The sequence below is a fragment of the Ostrea edulis genome, chromosome 1, assembly GCF_947568905.1.
Source record: "Ostrea edulis chromosome 1, xbOstEdul1.1, whole genome shotgun sequence".
In the NCBI taxonomy this organism is placed as follows: domain Eukaryota; kingdom Metazoa; phylum Mollusca; class Bivalvia; order Ostreida; family Ostreidae; genus Ostrea; species Ostrea edulis.
This window is the reverse complement of record NC_079164.1, coordinates 80,765,360-80,789,904: the sequence shown is the minus strand read 5'-3', so window position 1 is coordinate 80,789,904 and position 24,545 is coordinate 80,765,360. Positions and strand designations below refer to the sequence as shown.

At 30.3% G+C, this 24,545-nt stretch overlaps 2 protein-coding genes across 2 annotated transcripts in view; one reads left to right on the top strand and one right to left on the bottom strand.

Annotated features, from left to right (window-relative positions):
* The window catches only part of LOC130054058 (uncharacterized), a 1,204,346-nt gene that overhangs the window by 487,118 nt on the left and 692,683 nt on the right, over positions 1-24,545 (top strand). The gene's annotated exons all lie outside the window — the stretch shown is intronic.
* On the bottom strand, positions 13,011-21,445 carry LOC125679285 (malonate--CoA ligase ACSF3, mitochondrial-like). The gene is made up of 8 exons (XM_048918398.2): positions 21,337-21,445; positions 19,622-20,346; positions 19,118-19,306; positions 18,473-18,633; positions 17,653-17,798; positions 17,071-17,190; positions 16,550-16,666; positions 13,011-13,469 (listed from the first exon to the last, which is right to left on the bottom strand). Exons 2-8 carry the CDS (start codon positions 20,297-20,299, stop codon positions 13,096-13,098), a joined length of 1,785 nt encoding a protein of 594 aa, XP_048774355.2. The 5' UTR covers positions 20,300-20,346; positions 21,337-21,445; the 3' UTR covers positions 13,011-13,095.

Here is a 24,545-nt window from a genome sequence, read left to right as displayed (position 1 = left end):
TCTAATGTAGATGTATCTAAATGTAGATGTATCTAATGTAGATGTATATAATGTAGATGTATCTAAATGTAGATGTATCTAATGTAGATGTATCTAAATGTTGATGTATCTAAATGTTGATGTATCTAATGTAGATGTATCTAAATGTTGATGTATCTAATTGTAGATGTATCTAAATGTTGATGTATATAATGTAGATGTATCTAATGTAGATGTATCTAATGTAGATGTATCTAAATGTTGATGTATCTAATTGTAGATGTATCTAAATGTTGATGTATATAATGTAGATGTATCTAATGTTGATGTATCTAAATGTTGATGTATCTAAATGTTGATGTATCTAAATGTTGATGTATCTAATTGTAGATGTATCTAAATGTTGATGTATATAATGTTGATGTATATAATGTAGATGTATCTAATGTTGATGTATCTAATGTTGATGTATCTAAATGTTGATGTATCTAATGTAGATGTATCTAAATGTTGATGTATATAATGTAGATGTATATAATGTAGATGTATCTAAATGTTGATGTATATAATGTAGATGTATATAATGTAGATGTATATAATGTAGATGTATCTAAATGTTGATGTATCTAATGTAGATGTATCTAAATGTTGATGTATCTAATTGTAGATGTATCTAAATGTTGATGTATATAATGTAGATGTATCTAAATGTTGATGTATCTAATGTTGATGTATCTAATGTTGATGTATATAATGTAGATGTATCTAAATGTTGATGTATCTAATGTAGATGTATCTAAATGTTGATGTATCTAAATGTTGATGTATCTAATGTAGATGTATCTAATGTAGATGTATCTAAATGTTGATGTATCTAATGTAGATGTATATAATGTAGATGTATCTAATGTTGATGTATCTAATGTTGATGTATCTAAATGTTGATGTATCTAATTGTAGATGTATCTAAATGTTGATGTATATAATGTTGATGTATCTAATGTTGATGTATCTAAATGTTGATGTATCTAATGTAGATGTATATAATGTAGATGTATCTAAATGTTGATGTATCTAAATGTTGATGTATCTAATGTAGATGTATCTAAATGTTGATGTATCTAAATGTTGATGTATCTAATGTAGATGTATCTAAATGTTGATGTATCTAATGTTGATGTATCTAAATGTTGATGTATATAATGTAGATGTATCTAAATGTAGATGTATCTAATGTAGATGTATCTAATGTAGATGTATATAATGTAGATGTATCTAATGTAAATGTATATAATGTAGATGTATATAATGTTGATGTATCTAATGTAGATGCATCTAATGTAGATGTATCTAAATGTAGATGTATCTAAATGTTGATGTATATAATGTAGATGTATCTAAATGTTGATGTATCTAATGTTGATGTATATAATGTAGATGTATCTAAATGTTGATGTATCTAATGTAGATGTATATAATGTAGATGTATCTAAATGTTGATGTATCTAATGTAGATGTATATAATGTAGATGTATATAATGTAGATGTATCTAATGTAGATGTATCTAATGTTGATGTATCTAAATGTTGATGTATCTAATGTTGATGTATATAATGTTGATGTATCTAATGTTGATGTATATAATGTAGATGTATCTAAATGTTGATGTATCTAATGTTGATGTATATAATGTAGATGTATCTAAATGTTGATGTATCTAATGTTGATGTATCTAATGTAGATGTATCTAAATGTTGATGTATATAATGTAGATGTATATAATGTAGATGTATCTAAATGTTGATGTATCTAATGTTGATGTATATAATGTAGATGTATATAATGTAGATGTATCTAATGTAGATGTATCTAATGTAGATGTATCTAATGTAGATGTATATAATGTAGATGTATCTAATGTTGATGTATATAATGTTGATGTATATAATGTTGATGTATATAATGTAGATGTATCTAAATGTTGATGTATCTAATGTTGATGTATCTAATGTTGATGTATCTAAATGTAGATGTATCTAAATGTTGATGTATCTAAATGTAGATGTATCTAATGTAGATGTATCTAAATGTTGATGTATATAATGTTGATGTATATAATGTAGATGTATCTAATGTTGATGTATCTAATGTTGATGTATCTAAATGTTGATGTATCTAATGTTGATGTATATAATGTAGATGTATCTAATGTAGATGTATCTAAATGTTGATGTATATAATGTTGATGTATATAATGTAGATGTATCTAATGTAGATGTATCTAATGTAGATGTATCTAAATGTTGATGTATATAATGTTGATGTATATAATGTAGATGTATCTAATGTTGATGTATATAATGTTGATGTATCTAATGTAGATGTATCTAATGTAGATGTATCTAAATGTTAATGTATCTAATGTTGATGTATCTAATGTTGATGTATATAATGTTGATGTATATAATGTTGATGTATATAATGTAGATGTATCTAATGTAGATGTATCTAATGTAGATGTATCTAATGTTGATGTATCTAATGTTGATGTATCTAAATGTAGATGTATCTAAATGTTGATGTATCTAATGTTGATGTATATAATGTTGATGTATATAATGTTGATGTATATAATGTTGATGTATATAATGTAGATGTATCTAAATGTTGATGTATATAATGTTGATGTATCTAATGTAGATGTATCTAAATGTAGATGTATCTAATGTTGATGTATCTAATGTTGATGTATCTAATGTTGATGTATATAATGTAGATGTATCTAATGTTGATGTATCTAAATGTAGATGTATCTAATGTTGATGTATCTAAATGTTGATGTATATAATGTTGATGTATATAATGTTGATGTATCTAATGTTGATGTATCTAATGTTGATGTATCTAAATGTAGATGTATCTAAATGTTGATGTATATAATGTTGATGTATCTAATGTAGATGTATCTAATGTAGATGTATCTAAATGTTGATGTATATAATGTTGATGTATATAATGTTGATGTATCTAATGTTGATGTATCTAATGTTGATGTATCTAAATGTTGATGTATATAATGTAGATGTATCTAATGTTGATGTATATAATGTTGATGTATCTAAATGTAGATGTATCTAAATGTTGATGTATATAATGTTGATGTATCTAATGTTGATGTATCTAATGTTGATGTATCTAAATGTAGATGTATCTAAATGTTGATGTATATAATGTTGATGTATCTAAATGTTGATGTATCTAAATGTAGATGTATCTAAATGTTGATGTATCTAAATGTAGATGTATCTAAATGTAGATGTATCTAAATGTTGATGTATCTAATGTTGATGTATCTAATGTTGATGTATCTAAATGTTGATGTATATAATGTTGATGTATCTAAATGTTGATGTATCTAATGTTGATGTATATAATGTAGATGTATCTAAATGTTGATGTATCTAATGTAGATGTATCTAAATGTTGATGTATCTAAATGTAGATGTATCTAATGTAGATGTATCTAAATGTAGATGTATCTAATGTAGATGTATCTAATGTTGATGTATCTAAATGTTGATGTATCTAATGTAGATGTATCTAAATGTTGATGTATCTAAATGTAGATGTATCTAATGTAGATGTATCTAAATGTAGATGTATCTAATGTAGATGTATCTAATGTTGATGTATCTAAATGTTGATGTATCTAATGTAGATGTATATAATGTTGATGTATCTAAATGTTGATGTATCTAATGTTGATGTATATAATGTAGATGTATCTAAATGTTGATGTATCTAATGTTGATGTATCTAATGTTGATGTATCTAATGTTGATGTATATAATGTAGATGTATCTAAATGTAGATGTATCTAAATGTTGATGTATATAATGTTGATGTATCTAATGTTGATGTATCTAAATGTAGATGTATATAATGTAGATGTATCTAAATGTAGATGTATCTAATGTAGATGTATCTAAATGTTGATGTATCTAATGTAGATGTATTTAATGTAGATGTATCTAATGTAGATGTATCTAATGTAGATGTATCTAAATGTTGATGTATCTAAATGTTGATGTATCTAAATGTTGATGTATCTAATGTTGATGTATCTAAATGTAGATGTATCTAAATGTTGATGTATATAATGTAGATGTATCTAATGTAGATGTATCTAAATGTTGATGTATCTAAATGTTGATGTATCTAATGTTGATGTATCTAAATGTTGATGTATATAATGTAGATGTATATAATGTAGATGTATCTAATGTAGATGTATCTAATGTTAATGTATATAATGTAGATGTATCTAAATGTAGATGTATCTAAATGTAGATGTATATAATGTTGATGTATATAATGTTGATGTATATAATGTTGATGTATATAATGTTGATGTATATAATGTTGATGTATCTAATGTTAATGTATATAATGTTGATGTATATAATGTTGATGTATCTAATGTAGATGTATCTAAATGTTGATGTATATAATGTAGATGTATCTAATGTAGATGTATCTAAATGTTGATGTATCTAAATGTAAATGTATCTAAATGTAGATGTATATAATGTAAATGTATCTAAATGTAGATGTATCTAATGTAGATGTATCTAAATGTAGATGTATCTAATGTAGATGTATCTAAATGTAGATGTATCTAATGTTAATGTATATAATGTTGATGTATCTAATGTTGATGTATATAATGTTGATGTATCTAAATGTAGATGTATATAATGTAGATGTATATAATGTTGATGTATCTAAATGTTGATGTCTCTAAATGTTGATGTATCTAAATGTTGATGTATATAATGTTGATGTATCTAAATGTAGATGTATCTAATGTAGATGTATATAATGTAGATGTATCTAATGTAGATGTATCTAAATGTTGATGTATCTAAATGTTGATGTATCTAATGTTGATGTATCTAAATGTTGATGTATGTAATGTAGATGTATATAATGTTGATGTATCTAAATGTAGATGTATCTAAATGTTGATGTATCTAATGTAGATGTATCTAATGTAGATGTATCTAATGTAGATGTATCTAATGTTGATGTATATAATGTTGATGTATCTAATGTTAATGTATATAATGTTGATGTATATAATGTTGATGTATCTAATGTTGATGTATCTAAATGTTGATGTATATAATGTTGATGTATATAATGTAGATGTATCTAAATGTAGATGTATCTAAATGTAGATGTATCTAAATGTTGATGTATCTAATGTTGATGTATCTAATGTAGATGTATCTAAATGTAGATGTATCTAAATGTAGATGTATCTAAATGTTGATGTATATAATGTTAATGTATCTAATGTAGATGTATCTAAATGTTGATGTATCTAATGTTGATGTATCTAATGTAGATGTATCTAATGTTGATGTATATAATGTTGATGTATCTAAATGTTGATGTATCTAAATGTAGATGTATCTAATGTAGATGTATCTAATGTTGATGTATATAATGTAGATGTATCTAAATGTAGATGTATCTAAATGTAGATGTATCTAATGTTGATGTATCTAATGTTGATGTATCTAAATGTTGATGTATCTAATGTTGATGTATATAATGTTGATGTATCTAATGTTGATGTATCTAATGTAGATGTATCTAAATGTAGATGTATCTAAATGTTGATGTATATAATGTAGATGTATCTAAATGTAGATGTATCTAAATGTTGATGTATCTAAATGTAGATGTATCTAAATGTAGATGTATCTAAATGTAGATGTATCTAAATGTAGATGTATCTAAATGTTGATGTATCTAAATGTAGATGTATCTAAATGTAGATGTATCTAAATGTAGATGTATCTAAATGTAGATGTATCTAATGTAGATGTATATAATGTAGATGTATCTAAATGTTGATGTATCTAAATGTAGATGTATCTAAATGTAGATGTATCTAAATGTAGATGTATCTAAATGTAGATGTATCTAAATGTAGATGTATCTAAATGTAGATGTATCTAAATGTAGATGTATCTAAATGTAGATGTATCTAAATGTAGATGTATCTAAATGTAGATGTATCTAATGTAGATGTATATAATGTAGATGTATCTAAATGTTGATGTATCTAATTGTAGATGTATCTAATGTTGATGTATATAATGTAGATGTATCTAATGTAGATGTATATAATGTAGATGTATCTAAATGTAGATGTATCTAATGTAGATGTATCTAATGTAGATGTATCTAATGTAGATGTATCTAAATGTTGATGTATCTAAATGTTGATGTATCTAATGTAGATGTATCTAAATGTTGATGTATCTAATTGTAGATGTATCTAAATGTTGATGTATATAATGTAGATGTATCTAATGTAGATGTATCTAATGTAGATGTATCTAAATGTTGATGTATCTAATTGTAGATGTATCTAAATGTTGATGTATATAATGTAGATGTATCTAATGTTGATGTATCTAAATGTTGATGTATCTAATGTTGATGTATATAATGTAGATGTATATAATGTAGATGTATCTAAATGTTGATGTATCTAATGTAGATGTATCTAAATGTTGATGTATCTAATTGTAGATGTATCTAAATGTTGATGTATATAATGTAGATGTATCTAAATGTTGATGTATCTAATGTTGATGTATCTAATGTTGATGTATATAATGTAGATGTATCTAAATGTTGATGTATCTAATGTAGATGTATCTAAATGTTGATGTATCTAAATGTTGATGTATCTAATGTAGATGTATCTAATGTAGATGTATCTAAATGTTGATGTATATAATGTAGATGTATCTAATGTAGATGTATGTAATGTAGATGTATCTAAATGTTGATGTATCTAATGTAGATGTATCTAAATGTTGATGTATCTAAATGTTGATGTATCTAATGTTGATGTATCTAAATGTTGATGTATCTAATGTAGATGTATCAAAATGTAGATGTATCTAAATGTTGATGTATCTAAATGTAGATGTATATAATGTAGATGTATCTAATGTAGATGTATATAATGTAGATGTATCTAATGTAGATGTATCTAAATGTTGATGTATCTAAATGTTGATGTATCTAATGTTGATGTATCTAAATGTTGATGTATCTAAATGTTGATGTATCTAATGTTGATGTATCTAAATGTTGATGTATCTAAATGTTGATGTATCTAATGTTGATGTATCTAAATGTTGATGTATGTAATGTAGATGTATATAATGTTGATGTATCTAAATGTAGATGTATCTAAATGTTGATGTATCTAATGTAGATGTATCTAATGTAGATGTATCTAATGTAGATGTATATAATGTTGATGTATCTAATGTTGATGTATATAATGTTGATGTATCTAATGTTAATGTATATAATGTTGATGTATATAATGTTGATGTATCTAATGTTGATGTATCTAAATGTTGATGTATATAATGTTGATGTATATAATGTAGATGTATCTAAATGTAGATGTATCTAAATGTAGATGTATCTAAATGTTGATGTATCTAATGTTGATGTATCTAATGTAGATGTATATAATGTAGATGTATCTAAATGTTGATGTATATAATGTTAATGTATCTAATGTAGATGTATCTAAATGTTGATGTATCTAATGTTGATGTATATAATGTTGATGTATCTAATGTTGATGTATCTAATGTAGATGTATCTAAATGTTGATGTATATAATGTAGATGTATCTAATGTTGATGTATATAATGTTGATGTATCTAATGTAGATGTATCTAATGTTGATGTATCTAATGTTGATGTATCTAAATGTTGATGTATCTAATGTTGATGTATATAATGTAGATGTATCTAAATGTAGATGTATCTAATGTTGATGTATCTAATGTTGATGTATCTAAATGTTGATGTATCTAATGTTGATGTATATAATGTTGATGTATCTAATGTTGATGTATCTAATGTAGATGTATCTAAATGTAGATGTATCTAAATGTTGATGTATATAATGTAGATGTATCTAAATGTAGATGTATCTAAATGTTGATGTATCTAAATGTAGATGTATCTAAATGTAGATGTATCTAAATGTAGATGTATCTAAATGTTGATGTATCTAAATGTAGATGTATCTAAATGTAGATGTATCTAAATGTAGATGTATCTAAATGTAGATGTATCTAAATGTAGATGTATCTAATGTAGATGTATCTAATGTAGATGTATCTAAATGTTGATGTATCTAATTGTAGATGTATCTAAATGTTGATGTATCTAATTGTAGATGTATCTAATGTTGATGTATATAATGTAGATGTATCTAATGTAGATGTATCTAATGTAGATGTATCTAAATGTTGATGTATCTAATTGTAGATGTATCTAAATGTTGATGTATCTAATGTAGATGTATCTAATGTTGATGTATCTAATGTTGATGTATCTAAATGTTGATGTATATAATGTAGATGTATCTAAATGTTGATGTATATAATGTAGATGTATCTAAATGTTGATGTATCTAAATGTTGATGTATCTAATGTTGATGTATATAATGTTGATGTATATAATGTAGATGTATCTAAATGTTGATGTATCTAATTGTAGATGTATCTAAATGTTGATGTATATAATGTAGATGTATATAATGTAGATGTATCTAAATGTTGATGTATATAATGTAGATGTATATAATGTAGATGTATATAATGTAGATGTATCTAAATGTTGATGTATCTAATGTAGATGTATCTAAATGTTGATGTATCTAATTGTAGATGTATCTAAATGTTGATGTATATAATGTAGATGTATCTAAATGTTGATGTATCTAATGTTGATGTATCTAATGTTGATGTATATAATGTAGATGTATCTAAATGTTGATGTATATAATGTAGATGTATCTAAATGTTGATGTATATAATGTAGATGTATCTAATGTAGATGTATGTAATGTAGATGTATCTAAATGTTGATGTATCTAATGTAGATGTATCTAAATGTTGATGTATCTAATGTTGATGTATCTAATGTTGATGTATCTAATGTTGATGTATATAATGTAGATGTATCTAATGTAGATGTATGTAATGTAGATGTATCTAAATGTTGATGTATGTAATGTAGATGTATCTAAATGTTGATGTATATAATGTTGATGTATCTAATGTAGATGTATCTAATGTTGATGTATCTAATGTTGATGTATCTAATGTTGATGTATCTAATGTTGATGTATATAATGTAGATGTATCTAATGTTGATGTATATAATGTTGATGTATCTAATGTAGATGTATCTAATGTAGATGTATCTAAATGTTGATGTATATAATGTTGATGTATCTAATGTAGATGTATCTAATGTAGATGTATCTAATGTTGATGTATATAATGTTGATGTATCTAATGTAGATGTATATAATGTAGATGTATCTAATGTTGATGTATATAATGTTGATGTATCTAATGTAGATGTATCTAATGTAGATGTATCTAAATGTTGATGTATATAATGTTGATGTATATAATGTTGATGTATCTAATGTTGATGTATCTAATGTTGATGTATCTAAATGTTGATGTATATAATGTAGATGTATCTAATGTTGATGTATATAATGTTGATGTATCTAAATGTAGATGTATCTAAATGTTGATGTATATAATGTTGATGTATCTAATGTTGATGTATCTAATGTTGATGTATCTAAATGTAGATGTATCTAAATGTTGATGTATATAATGTTGATGTATCTAAATGTTGATGTATCTAAATGTAGATGTATCTAAATGTTGATGTATCTAAATGTAGATGTATCTAAATGTAGATGTATCTAAATGTTGATGTATCTAATGTTGATGTATCTAATGTTGATGTATCTAAATGTTGATGTATATAATGTTGATGTATCTAAATGTTGATGTATCTAATGTTGATGTATATAATGTAGATGTATCTAAATGTTGATGTATCTAATGTAGATGTATCTAAATGTTGATGTATCTAAATGTAGATGTATCTAATGTAGATGTATCTAAATGTAGATGTATCTAATGTAGATGTATCTAATGTTGATGTATCTAAATGTTGATGTATCTAATGTAGATGTATCTAAATGTTGATGTATCTAAATGTAGATGTATCTAATGTAGATGTATCTAAATGTAGATGTATCTAATGTAGATGTATCTAATGTTGATGTATATAATGTAGATGTATCTAAATGTTGATGTATCTAATGTTGATGTATCTAATGTAGATGTATATAATGTAGATGTATCTAAATGTTGATGTATCTAATGTAGATGTATCTAAATGTTGATGTATCTAAATGTAGATGTATCTAATGTTGATGTATCTAAATGTTGATGTATCTAATGTAGATGTATCTAAATGTTGATGTATCTAATGTAGATGCAATTTGCACCTTTTCTGGCATATCCTCTTTTTAACCAATGAGCCCTTCGTTCACTAAATATTGTTTGGAAACAACCGATGCATAATTGTCAGTACATCGTCACACTTAACTTATTATTTTATGGTCTCTTAAATGTCTATACCACAGTTTTATACCCTATATACTCTGTCTTATTGCATTTATGATATCCTGTCGAGTAGAATGTTAGAGTGTAGCTGCAGAACTGTAGCTCTCCCAAAAAAATTATGTTGAGAGACCGGTCTGTCAACATAATTTTTTTTGGGAGAGCTACAGTTATGCAGCTAGTTAGAGTGGACATCTCAAAATGCTTGCAATTATATCATTAATTATTCGAAGAGATTTTTAATTAAATTGGTGAGCGCATCAAATGAAAAGATGATATCTTCAAATAATTAAAGATATCTTCAATTATTTGAGTTCATGTTAATTTTATGCTCCACAGAACAGCCAACTTAATACTGGGTTCCCTACACAGTAAAATCTCAAAATTCTTGAAATATTTCATTCAATATAGTCTAATTAAATCGTCTGGAAACATATCGTTCCTGACCTCTGGAAGTTCAAGGACACATCATTCAGTTATACAAGTGAGTGTCAAGAGCCATACAAATAACAGTGTATGTACATTAGTTACACAGTTTCAATATTTAATCTTTTTATATATAATTTGTAACAAACAAGAGGCCAATAGGCCACATCGCTCACCTGAGCAGTAGTTCCTAGCAATAAACAAAGTTGAGCAAAGCTATCATTACACAAGTAGCTTGGTTCAGAAAAAAACTTTTCAAAAGTAATGACTACACAAACTTAATTACTAATTCATTAATTATCATATGCCCTTGTATGACCTTTCATATTTTAAAATTAACAAATTTCATCTAAGGATGTTTGTACCAAGTTTGGTTCCCTATACATTTGCATGTAAAACTTTGAACCCCTAATGTGGCCCCAACCTATCCCCGGGGGTTATGATCTGAAGAAACTTGATTATAATCTATATCAGGAAGCTTTCACGTGGCCAAGTGGTTCTTGAGAAGATTTTTCAAGATTTTCTTTATATATTTGCATGTATAACTTTGATCCCCTATTGTGACCCCAACATTTCAAGGGAGTTATGATTTTAATGAATTTGAATCTCCACTATGTCAGGAAGCTTTCATGTAAATTTCAGCTTTTCTTGCCTAGTGGTTCTTGAGAAGATTTTTAAATAATCCCACCCTATTTTTTGCATTTTTGTGATTATCTCCCCTTGGAATGAGGTATGGCCCTTCATTTGAACAAACTTGAATCCCCTTCACCTAAGGATGCTTTGTGCCAAGTTTGGTTGAAATTGGCACATTGGTTCTGGAGAACAAGATGAAAATGTGAAAAGTTTACGCCGACAGACAACAGAGAAAGATGAGAAAGCTCACTTGAGCCTTTGGGTCAGGTGAGTTAATAAGTCATAATAAGTAAGTAAATGTCTCTCCAAGTCTTTTGCACATTTCTTTCAGAATTCAAATCTGTTAAAATAGACGTACTACATTTATCAAGATTCATACGCATTGCTCACATCTGCAACACATTCATGAGGAAATGGCCATAAATACAATTTGTAAAAAAAAATCAAAATCAAAATCATTGGCAACGTATATATAAATATATATATATTCAAATATGTATGTGTGTGTAAAATTAAGTATGCCATCTGCGGGAAGCGTTGCAGTTCATACCCTCATGAGTTTTCAAAAATGAAACTTAGAGAGAGAGAGAGAGAGAATATGTGCCAATAAACACAATAATTGCTGACAGAAAATGTACACAGATACACGGGTAGCAATAGCAGTATGCAACATTTTAACATCTGTTTCAAACTAACATTAGTTTTGAAAGATATAAGAAAACTATCAGCTTGTTTAAATTTCAACACCAGTCTTCCAGATTATGCTGTAATCACATCTACCCTACATAACAGATGAATTCTCCTGCTTTCCCTCTCCTTTCTTGTCAAAGGTCATATACATGTATCTTTGTGCATATTTTTGTATTATGTAAAATTTTGATCCCCAATTTTACCCCACCCTAACCCACAGATCTATAATTTGAAGGGAAAAAAAAAAAAAAAAATTCACACAACTTGGGAGTGTTTTGATTTAGTATGACTGTTGCTCTTGAAGAGAATTTAAAAAAATTCCCTACATGCATATTCTCATGTAAAACTTTCACTCCTGTATTTGATCAAATATGGACACATACATTGTACTATATTGGAATGCTTGCATATTATTATGTCTAAACATGGCCAGTGGTTCTCAAGAAAATTCACATAATATATATACAGTTGATCTTCGGTATCTTGAGCACTGATATCTTGAATACCATGGATATGTCAAAGTGATGCGGAAGTCCCAACCACTTATTCTTTAAGTATTTTACCCTCGATATCTTGAATCCTCGGATATCTCCACGTTTTTTCTTGATCCAATTGAGTTTGAGATAATGAGTTTTGACTGTATATATATTCATGTGTAAAAATTTGATCATCTATTGTGGCTCCAACCTATCTCTCGAGACCAAATCAAAAAGTAAATCACACATGGACTCTGAAAATTTACTCAGATAATATTATATAAATGTTTCCATCATCTCTACAGAAACAAAGGGTAAATTTTGCATCACATCTTATTTATTTCTGTTGGGTCCAAAATATTCCTTGATAAGTCCTTTCTTGTTGATTTTCCCCATGTTGTTTCTGGGAATGTAATCTACAAATTTAATAACACTAGGTATTTTATGTTTAGGCAGCCTGTCCTTTGCCCATTTTTGCAATGACTCCTGTGTCAGGTTGGAAACACCTGGTTTCACAATGGCTGCCACCTTTTGTCCCCATGTAATGTCTGATAAACCAAGGACGGAGCACTCTTGGACCTCTGGGTGCTGAAGAAGAACATCTTCTATTTCCAATGCACTTATCTTGAATCCTCCATATTTGATTATGTCCACAGAAATTCTGCCCTTTATTTTCAACACTCCATTCTCATAAACAGCCATGTCTCCTGTGAAAAGATTACAAGAGGCCCATGAATACAATGCTCACCTGAGTCACCTTGTTCAAACAGAGATGTGAGTCATAAGCCTACAATAAGCAAAGACAGGCCATTGGACAACTATAGACACAGCATGCCAGGATGGTGGTATATTGTTTTGCAAATCTGCACTTAATCTGTATGCTATCGAAAATATTATAAAACATTCACACAGAAAATCTTTGGATGTCTACAGCTCTTGTTCTTGAGTTTGAACACATTTGACTGGAGAAGAAGTTGTAACAGATCATGGCAGCAGACAACAAATAAGTGTTAATCAGAGAAGCTCAAATAACAAATATATACAAAAAAATTAATACATGTATATTACACACATGTACATGGAATTCTTAAAATCCAGAATTCACCAGCGTCGGATACTCACGGCTGATCTCGTCTTCTACTCATCATCATCAGAAGACGAGATCAGCCATGGGTATCCAGCGATGAGAATTCAATTAGTACAAGTTACCGGTAAATGCATTGTTCATATTCAATGTTCTGTGGGATATAGATAGATTTTTGTTATATTTTATTTGTGCTTAATTTTGAATTTACACAAAGCACAAATGAAATAATTTAAAGACTGTCCCAATGAACATGCATTGTCCATAAGGGCATCAGTGTGTGAAGGCATCAGTGACCATTGTACATATACATATAATAAATAACATTCACAAAAAGAACACACACTTCAAAGTTCTAGGGAGTGATAAATGGACAGAGAGACAAATGACAAAAAGTGATCCCTAAGAATTGATGAGCATCGCAAAATGACACAAAGTATCAAGAAATCAGAAATGAGTACATATATTTAATGACCATCCCACAAGGAGTATACAAGCGAACAAGAGCAATGCTCAAGCTGCAAAATATTCATGTCCAATACATTCAATAATACAGTAGCAATGAAAGAAAGGATTTACATCCAAATAAACCGTTCTTTTGTCAAGAAATGGCTCTGTCAATGGCAGATTTTGAGAAAAACAAACATTGATTCTATAGCATCCATATCAATATAAAAGAATAATTCAAGCATGAAAAATTACTTTTCAAAATACATGTACATGTGGCACAAACACCATTGGGAATATGTACACTATGTTTGATGACCCTAACCTTATCAGTACTGATTTTTCCTTCATAATTCTCTATGAAAGTATGACATTGACCTTTGACCTTGAGAAATAACAGACTTTTCACCATGTATGGATGTATATATATGCAACAATTATATTTCAGCTTAACAATTTTATCTCAAAGAGGTTAAATTCACACCTGAGATTTGGAGTAATATAAATTTTTTTGGAAGTGTATTTTTGATTTAGAACTACACTACATTGAAGGAGAATTAGGAAATTTAAAAGAAAACCTGAGGTCACAACGCTTGTTATTGAGCTACAATGTTCTTAGCATGATCTTTTTGCACTTGAAATTTATTCAATCAAACTTGATTTGTCTGTTGGTGTCAACACAACACAAACCAATCATTACATAAACTAGATACATAACCATGTCTTCTAATACTACAGATAAAAAAAAGTTTAATACAAGTAATGGAAGTAAATAATGACCTTTTTGCACTTGATATATGAAAAATTCACGATATCAAATTGAAGAATTTAAAAGGACATATTAGGAGTAATGTCAATTTCTAAAATTTCACATAATTTTCAAGGTCTTGTCTTAAAATTTAAAATGGAACTAAAAATAGGTGGGGGTTAGAGACCAAATTTTTAAATCATTGGCAAAAGTATTGAATTCATGTAAATTAATTAATTTTTTTTTAAGAATTGGTGTTCTGTTTGGAAAAATATATCAACCAAATTGATAAATTACAACATTTGAACTAGTTCCAAGTCTCAGCTACTTGTATCATACATAATAAAACTGCATTAAATACATGTATAGGACTATAAAAACAGAAGATATATTGGATGAAACAGAAAACTGTAATATCAGTAGATTTAGAACTTTTTAATTAATCAATCCTTCCACCACAAAATTAATCCCTGCCAACCCCTTTAAAAATTTGAATTGACACAAATGTTTTCCACTGGATTGGGTTCAGTAATAATGTAATATGTTTGCACCAATGGGATCAGTATTGAACCAGTAAATACTTAGTTGTAGCATCCTGGGCAGTTGTGCTCAAAAGCCCAGGAGCTAACTTCCTTAACATTTTTATGCCCCTGTAATAAGATATTTGAAATATAGCTTTTGGTCTCTCTGTCTGTTATATAGGATAGTCTGTTTATCTGCAAAAACTTTTACTTTGCCCATAACTTTTGAATGGATGATGATAGAGCTTTCATATTTCACATGCTTATTCTTTGAGACAAGAACTTTCCTTTGGTACCATAGTTTTGACTTTGTGACTTTTATCTTGAAGTTTGACTTAATTTCGAAAAAACTTTAACCACAGTCATAACTTTTGAATGGTTAGTAATAGGGATTTCATAATTCACATGTGTATATTTTTTTTGACAAGACCAACATTTTTTGACCTAATGACCTTGGAGTCTGACCTACTTTTGGAAAACTTTAACCTAAGCCATAACTTTTGAATGGATGGTGATAAGGCTTTCATATTTCACATGTGTATCCCTTTTGACAAGACCTTTCTTTTAGTACCAAAAGTTTTGACCACATGACTTTAACCTGATTTAATTGGCGATATACTTTTCTTTACGTTAATGACGATAAGCCAGAAATGACTATGCCTAAAAAAATATGCAATAGTGACTAAAATACAGAAAAACACGGATATGGAAGAACTTGAAAATCCCCCCTTAACCTATTGTTTTTGTTAGTGTACCTTTTTATACCCCGCATATTGCTCTTGTCCAGTCTGTCAACAGAACTAGAGGGTCCATAGAGGGGGGTTTGAGTTATGATAAAGATTAAGGTTATATCAGAAACTTTGCAATACTGTTTTGATATTGCAGCATCCTCCCCAATCATTGCTCTCAAGCACATTATATATCATAAACACAGGAGATCACCTCTAACCTGATTTTATATCATAAACACAGGAGATCACCTCTAACCTGTTTTAAACCAGCCTGAGGAGGTAAAGGATTCTGTGGTTTTGTGAGGAGCGTTCCAATATCCTAGGAACACATTGGGCCCCTTAATCAGTAGTTCTCCTTCCTGTCCCTCTTTACCTACAAATAGTCATCAGTGTGCACTACAAACCTTCAACATTAAATACTGAAATTTGAATCCATATGTCTACAATAAACTTGTACAATAGTGAATGAAGTAATTGTTGTGAATTTAGATTGTATTCTCAAGGACACATGAGCAAGTTTGTTTCTGAAACAGAAATAGATCTACTCCTGGTAAAGAATAGTTATTAAAATCATTTGGCTATTAACAATATACCCTATGATATACTTAAAACTCATGTATTCATTTTCTTGATCACATAAGTCTTGAAAATGTTTTAGTGTTTGTACATAAGACTGTTTACTGAAACGATGAAAAAAAAATCTTGTGAAAGTTAGATAAAGAGAGAGCATACATTACATTCACAACTTATTTTCAAGTAAAAGTTATGACATCTTACCCTCTGTAACCCTGACCTTTCCATCACATCCCTCTGCTAACACTTCATATTCACCATCTACATAAGCATTGTAATTGCCGATCCGGAAATCAACATACTTAAAGGGTAAACCAACAGCTCCTACGAAATAAATTTGATCTTTACGTGAAATAAACACATCTGCATACAACACAAAGATATGATCTATTCACTATATTTTCACATGATTACTCACTAACAAAACTTTAATGCATATCTACATGTATTTTTGATAAAATTATGCAATAAAATTTTCTTGATTAAAAACTGATAAAGCCAATCTTTGCAAAAATGTCCAATTATATGGTAAACCAACAGCCCTTCAACAACCTAAGCATACTATATTTTTCACTGTTTGATGTTGAATCTACAAAACCTGTCTCTGTGATAAAATGAAATCATATCATTTTTATAAACATTAATACATGTAGGTCTGGTATTAATCTATTGTGAAATCTTTATTTGGATAATGAAATTTGCTTTGTACAGTTTCTACTTGATTATTTCTTACAGTAAAAGATACATGTATCAGTTGATGGACAAGCGTTTGATAAAAGCCCTGACCCGGTACTCGCTGGCCTTTATATCGGTTGGTGAGTGCCATTCCTATCTCCGTCATTCCGTATCTCTCCAGCATGGTGTGACCAGATATTTCTTTCCACTTGTCTAGAACTGGAATAGGGAGAGCTGCAGAGCCACTTACAAATAACCTATCGATAAGAACAGGATCAGTGTTGTTTTCTAGTTTCGTTAGTTTCTGTTTCCAGTTGGGCACCTCTGCTTACCATTTATGTGGGTATATCCCAGCAGGCATGCTAAGGGAACCCTGGGTGAGAGGAGGCCAAAGGACAGGAAGAGGGAGAAGGAAAACTCATAGGGAGGAAGGAAGGAGAGAGAAAAAATTGCAATGTACCTTTCTTCAATGCAAGAAATCATTACTGTATACAGAAAATTACATGTTGAAATGTGCTTGGCAAGTTTTCAAGTAATTGATAACATCCTAAATTAGAAAGCATTGCAAAGTTGCAGCTTGGAAATGGTCTTATCATTGCATTTCCCATTGACCTAGATCATACTTGCATGACCTTGTATCAAGAGCAAGAATACTTTCAAGTCATGAGCAAAAACCATCTAAAGTTTTTCTTCAAAAGCAATGATCATTTCTGAAATGTTTCAGTTCAGGTGGTGTATATACTAGTACATGTACTTAGTGCAGTGATTGCAACCATTCCTTTTTTTTACTAGGTCATTCTAAAAAGCACAGTAACTTAATAAGAACAAACATTATTGGATAAATCAAACAACACCAGTACATTTAATTGCCTATAATACTGAATATTGACAGTGTCCAAAATGTTCACATATCATCATAGTACATCTATACCTTAACTGTTGAAGTTGTTCCTTTACTTCAGTGATTGTTTCCTCTGATGCATTTCCATAGGTTTCCTCATAATACTTGATCATAAGAGCATACATGGTTGGTACACCCATGAAAAGTGTGATGCTATCACTAGATCTATCTAGAAGTCTCTCAAAAACAACCTACAACAACAACACAATCTATCAAACTTCCATATGCGTGACAAATTCTCGATAGGTACGTTAAAAAATATACAATCAATCAATCAGTTGTATGAAATATATAGAAAAAAAAATTGACTACTTTTTGCACTTTTAGTATGTTACCCAGAGTTCTTGAAATCTATTTCAGTGGTATCAGACATTTCAAGATTTTTATCAGTCCAAATATTAATGAAATGACGTACTGCGTACTTTATCGGTCCGAGGAAATTTTAACCAGTGAAATACTTTGGACTGATAAATCTCAAGATTACTGGTTATCTAGATATTGCCTTTTTGAATATCCTTCACTAGCCTAAGAAATGATACCAATAAACATGCGACAAATGATGCTCTTATAAAAAATCCATACCTTATAGATCTTAACCTACATATCTGTGTTCAGTCTTAGAAATTTTAAAAAATGTCACCATGACAATTCGTTCTCAGTGGTATAAACTCTTACTTTTGAGTCAAATTTGGGCAGCATGTAAACTGTGGCTCCACAGTAGAGCGGAGTAAGCAGGGCATTAACCACTCCGTGGACATGATTCAGTGGCAGAGAGTGGAGAATCCGATCATTGCCCACCCACCTCCAGGCATCAATCATTCCAAGAATATTGATATGAAGATTGGTGTGTGACAATAAAACTCCCTGAAAATGTATTTTTCTAAAATTACAAATAGGTTGAGAATGAAGTTTTCCACATAAAACAGTATTTTTTTTTTTAAAGATAGTTCACATTAGCATTTTGATCATTCATCATTATGGATTTGTATATGTTGTACCTTTCTATCAGTGAAAGAATGCAATTAGATTGCACATTTTATATTGCATGATTTGATTTTTCATAATGTTCATAAAATGTTAAGAAAGTTTTAAAAAAGATGGGAAAATTTAAAAAAATCAATTGAAGAACTTGACACCCTTTGCTTACACTACATACCAATTTCTCAACAGAATAAATACCTTAGGTTTTCCTGTGGTTCCACTTGTATAAATCATGAGAGCTGGCTTCTGTAAAAGCCACTGCTCTCCGATGGCAAAATCTAAGTCGTCATAGCTTTCAAAAACAAGATTTTCATTGCTATTGATGCTTGGATACACAACTGGTGTTGCCCCAACTTGTGAAAAACTGACAGCTTTTTCCTTATGGTTTTGTGTTGTGAGTAAAATGGATGCCATAGAGTCAGTCAGAAAATACTGAAGATCTTCTCGAGGATAAGCATGATTTAAAGGAAGTGCAACTGCACCTAACATCCATATAGCCCACAGCATGACCACATAATTGACATTGTTGTCGTAAAAGAATGCTATCACATTTGTTTTGTCCATATTTAAAGGATAAGCATTATGTAATCTTCTTGCTAAGGATACACTTTTCGTGTAAATGAACACATAAGAATATGAGTCCGACTCATCTACTAGGGCTGTCTGTGGGAAATACTCTGGAATTTTATATATCATGTGTGTGCATGGGAAATCAGAATGCATTGGGTATGCCATTTTGTCTAATCTGTCCACAGTCAGGGAAATCCGGCCACAGTGAAATGCTCTGGGTTTGGATTTCAACACTAATGATGGTAAAGTTTTTCGTAGTGAAGTAATCCTCCAGAACTGTCCAGGATGCCAGGGTAAACAGTTCATACTGCTTGTTTTTTTATGTTCTTGTTTTCGCTTACTGTGTTAATGAGCTAAAATTAGATGTATTGAATAAAATTGGATGTATTGAATAAAATTGGATGTATTGGTGATTCTAGCATGTGACCAAAATAACAAGATGTGACTGTGAAACACAAATGCCCCCCAATAATGGCCAATTCCAAATATGGTCAAGGTCACAAGGACAAATATCTTGGTACCAGTAGAAAGATCTTGTCATAAAAAATGCTCATGTGCAATATGGAAGCTCTAATATTTACCATTTAGAAGTTATGACCAATGTCAACTTTTTAAAAAGTAGGTCAAATGCCAAGGTCAAAAGGTTTAGTACCTAGGGAAAGGTCTTGCCACAAGGAATACTCATGTGAAATATCAAAGCTCTAGCACTTACTGTTCAAAAGTTATTAGCAAGGTTAAAGTTTTCATAAAAGTAGACCAAACTCCAAGGTCAAGGTCACAGGGTAAAAAATGTTGACATTCACAGAAAGGTCTTGTCACAAGGAATACTCATGTGAAATATCAAAGCCCTAACACTCATTGTTCAAAAGTTTGAAAAGGAATACGCAAGTGAAATATGAAAGATATAGCACTTACTGCTCAAATGTTATCAGCAACGTTAAAGTTTTCAATAAGTAGGTCAAACTCCAAGGTTAAGGTCACACGGTAAAAAATGTTCAATACCCACGGAAAGATCTTGTCACAAGGAATACTCAAGCGAAATATCAAAGCTCTAGCACTTACTGTTCAAAAGTTATTAGCAAGGTTAAAGTTTTCAAAAAAGTAGGTCAAACTCCATGGTCAAGGGTAAAAAATGTTGGTATCCACGAAAAGGTATTATCACAAGGAATAATGTGAAATATCAAACCTCTAGCACTTAACAGCTTAACACTGCTAAGCTAAGTGGCTAAGTGACTTACTGTTCAAAAGTTGTTAGCAAAGTTTCAGACAGAATGACAGACAGGACAAAAACAATATGGGGGCATAAAAATCCTCAAAAATATGACAAGAGGAATCGGAACTACCAGAACATCGCAACAGATCCATCACATGAGGTCTTCGTGCAGATTTATGACCTACCACTCCATGTGTTGTTTACATTCTACATAATACATTTCAAACCCGATGAAAATGTTGAAAGTAAAACAATAATTAGATCCAATTTTTCTCATTTTATGTATATCCAAATCATTATTCCTGATTCTAATATACATCCAAACTTACGACATATGCTTAAGTAGATAAATATATTTTCATGATTACATTTCTTGGCAGGAATAAGTTATTTTAATTTTTTTCCGGGTTTTATGCTCCACAATGACACGTATAGCGAACCCGAAGAACAATACTGGGTTGCAGACTAATGTATAGATCTATCAAAAGATGGGAAGAAAAGACGCTAGTGCCAACAGAGGCACGCCAGTTGAAAAATACAGGAAAGATATAGGTAGTGTGTGATTTACTGCATATGCAACAACCTTGACAATCGAAAGCGTTAGTATTACACGCTATATACATCTAGTTTCAGTTTTACTTTCACTATTAACCATGCTACTTATCCTCTTCATGTCCTGTGTCACGTAAAGTCTTCAGTTTTGTCGGTCGCTAGCAACCCTTTCTAACCACTCCCCGGTGTTGTCCATCCTTTTATATCTGCAGTAATTGGGACCTCCTCCAAGTCTGCAGTAATTGGGACCTCCTCCAAGTCTCCGTTTTACAATTAACTTTTTCTCTGATGCCCACTTAAACCATCATAGCTAGGAATTAAATCTCCTTTCTTAAGGTAGGGGTTGTTACACGGAAGAGGGGGATCCTTTCTTTCCTATTGCCCATTTCTCTTCCCACTTCCCTAGTTTTTCCTCCTCAGTTCCCCCTCTTCTCCCTTGATCTGACTCCTTCCCCTTTCTTCCTCTCTTCTGCCTCCTCCCCCCCACCCCCCTTCCTTTTCCCTATCTGCCCCACAATTTTTAGATGGTGGAACTGGATGTTATTTACTTAAAAATTTTACTAAGGTAATTAGATCTATGCAATGTCAGATGTATAATTGCTTGTCACTTTAGTGGGATGCTTACATTAAAATTGGATATATTTTGCAGGAAAACATGATTACAAAAAGAGTAAAAAGGAAGTGAATATGATGAAAAGCAAGGCTGATATGAAAGCTTCAGCTATGGGAATAAAGGTAAATACACATGATGTAATATATTTGAAAGGAGAAAATTTTAGATTGGACCAGGAATCGAACCCAGGACCCCTGTATTACTAGTCAGGTGCTATAACCTCTGAGCTATCCAGGCTGATATCCATGGTCTATATAGCCATGACTACTACATACATTTTCCTTCCTCCTTAAACTTTTCACCCTTGAAGACACACAACCCAGATTCTTTTGCCTCTGGCAGGATTTTCACCAGAAGTCCAGGGGTGGTTAATGGCATCAACTGCAATATAGGAAAGGAGAAAATCTATGGCTGGTCCTGTAATTGAAACCGGGACCCCTGCATTACTAGTCAGGTGGTCTAACCACTGAGCCATCCAGGCCATTATCAACGGTCCGTATAGCCCTAACTACTACATTCCTCCCTCCTTTAAATTGTATTCACCCTCAAAGACAAACACCCCAGATTCTTTTTACCCCTGAGTGAAGTCCAAGGGTTACAGGTCAATGACACCAAATGTAATATAGGAAAGGAGAAAATTTATGGCAGAACCAGGAATCGAACTCAAGACCCTTGCATTACTGGTCAGATGCTGTAACACTGAGGTATCCATGCTGATATCAACAGTCTATATAGCCCTACATACATGTTTAACTACTACACAGGTGATAATAGATTTCTTCTTTGTATGCTATGGTTGTACTGTATGTATCTGAGATATTTATCACTGTATACACAGGTCTAAAGGTCTAGCACCTTCTATTTTGATTAGAATTTTCTGTGGTATCTTCTAAGTATGCTATGGTGCACAGATAAAATACACAATTCCAAAAGTCTAGCTTCCAGTGTTTTGATAACAATCTTTCCTGTGGTAACTAAATGTACCCCAACATCACACCTTCTCCATAATTAGGATGATATGTATGAAACTTGTTTTGATACCATATAGCGGGCTTTTTCTGCAGGTCTAAAATTTAACGATTTGCTGGCTCAAAGGTATGCAAATAATTTTAGCGGAATAAATTTTGACAGACAAGGAAGAGTTATCTCTTTTGCAAATACCGAAGTCACAAATGGGTGCATATTTGGTGAGTGAAATTTTTGGGGGAAGGCTACCTATCTGCTAAAATAAATCAAATTTATCACCCAGCGGAAAACCCCCGCTAACAACTACATGTATAAGTGATTATAGTCAACTATTACTTTAAATTACATGATTTTGACTCTCATGATGACTGCATGTTCTATTGGTAGAAGGAATTTTGTATAACAACCATCTCTATAAACAAGATTCATACCTCCTGTTTACAAAAGCAAGATAATTTCATTTATACCCATAAATGTTTCGTTTTTTTATACTGTGGATTTAACAGCATGTGATCCGGTTTTCTGATTCTGTATCAGTATCCTCTGAAACTGATGCTGTCACAATGACGTCACATTGCATCAATGCAACGTTATTTGTGGAAAATATTGACCCCGTCACAAACGAAACTGCGTACACAAAACATAATTTCATAGTATGTCTGTGTTTTTGATAATTTGGATTACATTTATTATCTTATAAATGTGGATTTAAAATGCATAAGGGGGTATATAATAAATTTATCATTACTACAGTAACTTGATCCCAAGAGTTGGATGACGTCTCGTTGACAGGCGCGGATCATCAGATCAAACTCGACGCTTTGCATCTCGTGTGATCTGATATCCGCGCCTGTCAACTCGACGTGATCCGACTCTTCAGATCAAGTTACTGTAGTAATAATATATATGTATCATCCTTTGTATTGGTCCTCAATACTGATCAAATTAAAACCTGTTGTTCTTACAATTTTTGGCTTTTGAAAACCACAGAAAAAGATCGTAGTGAAATGTGGACTTTAGATAGGACTGTTGACACTACTGTAACATCAACTCATTTGTCAATAGTCTGCCTCATTTTTAAAATTGATCACCTTCGTACCTTCGTTAGGCTTGAGTAGGCACATGCATACACATAATTTTTGTAACTTATTTTTACAAAAAATATACACACAACAAAATTTTATATTCTCTACTGTTTATCGGATTTT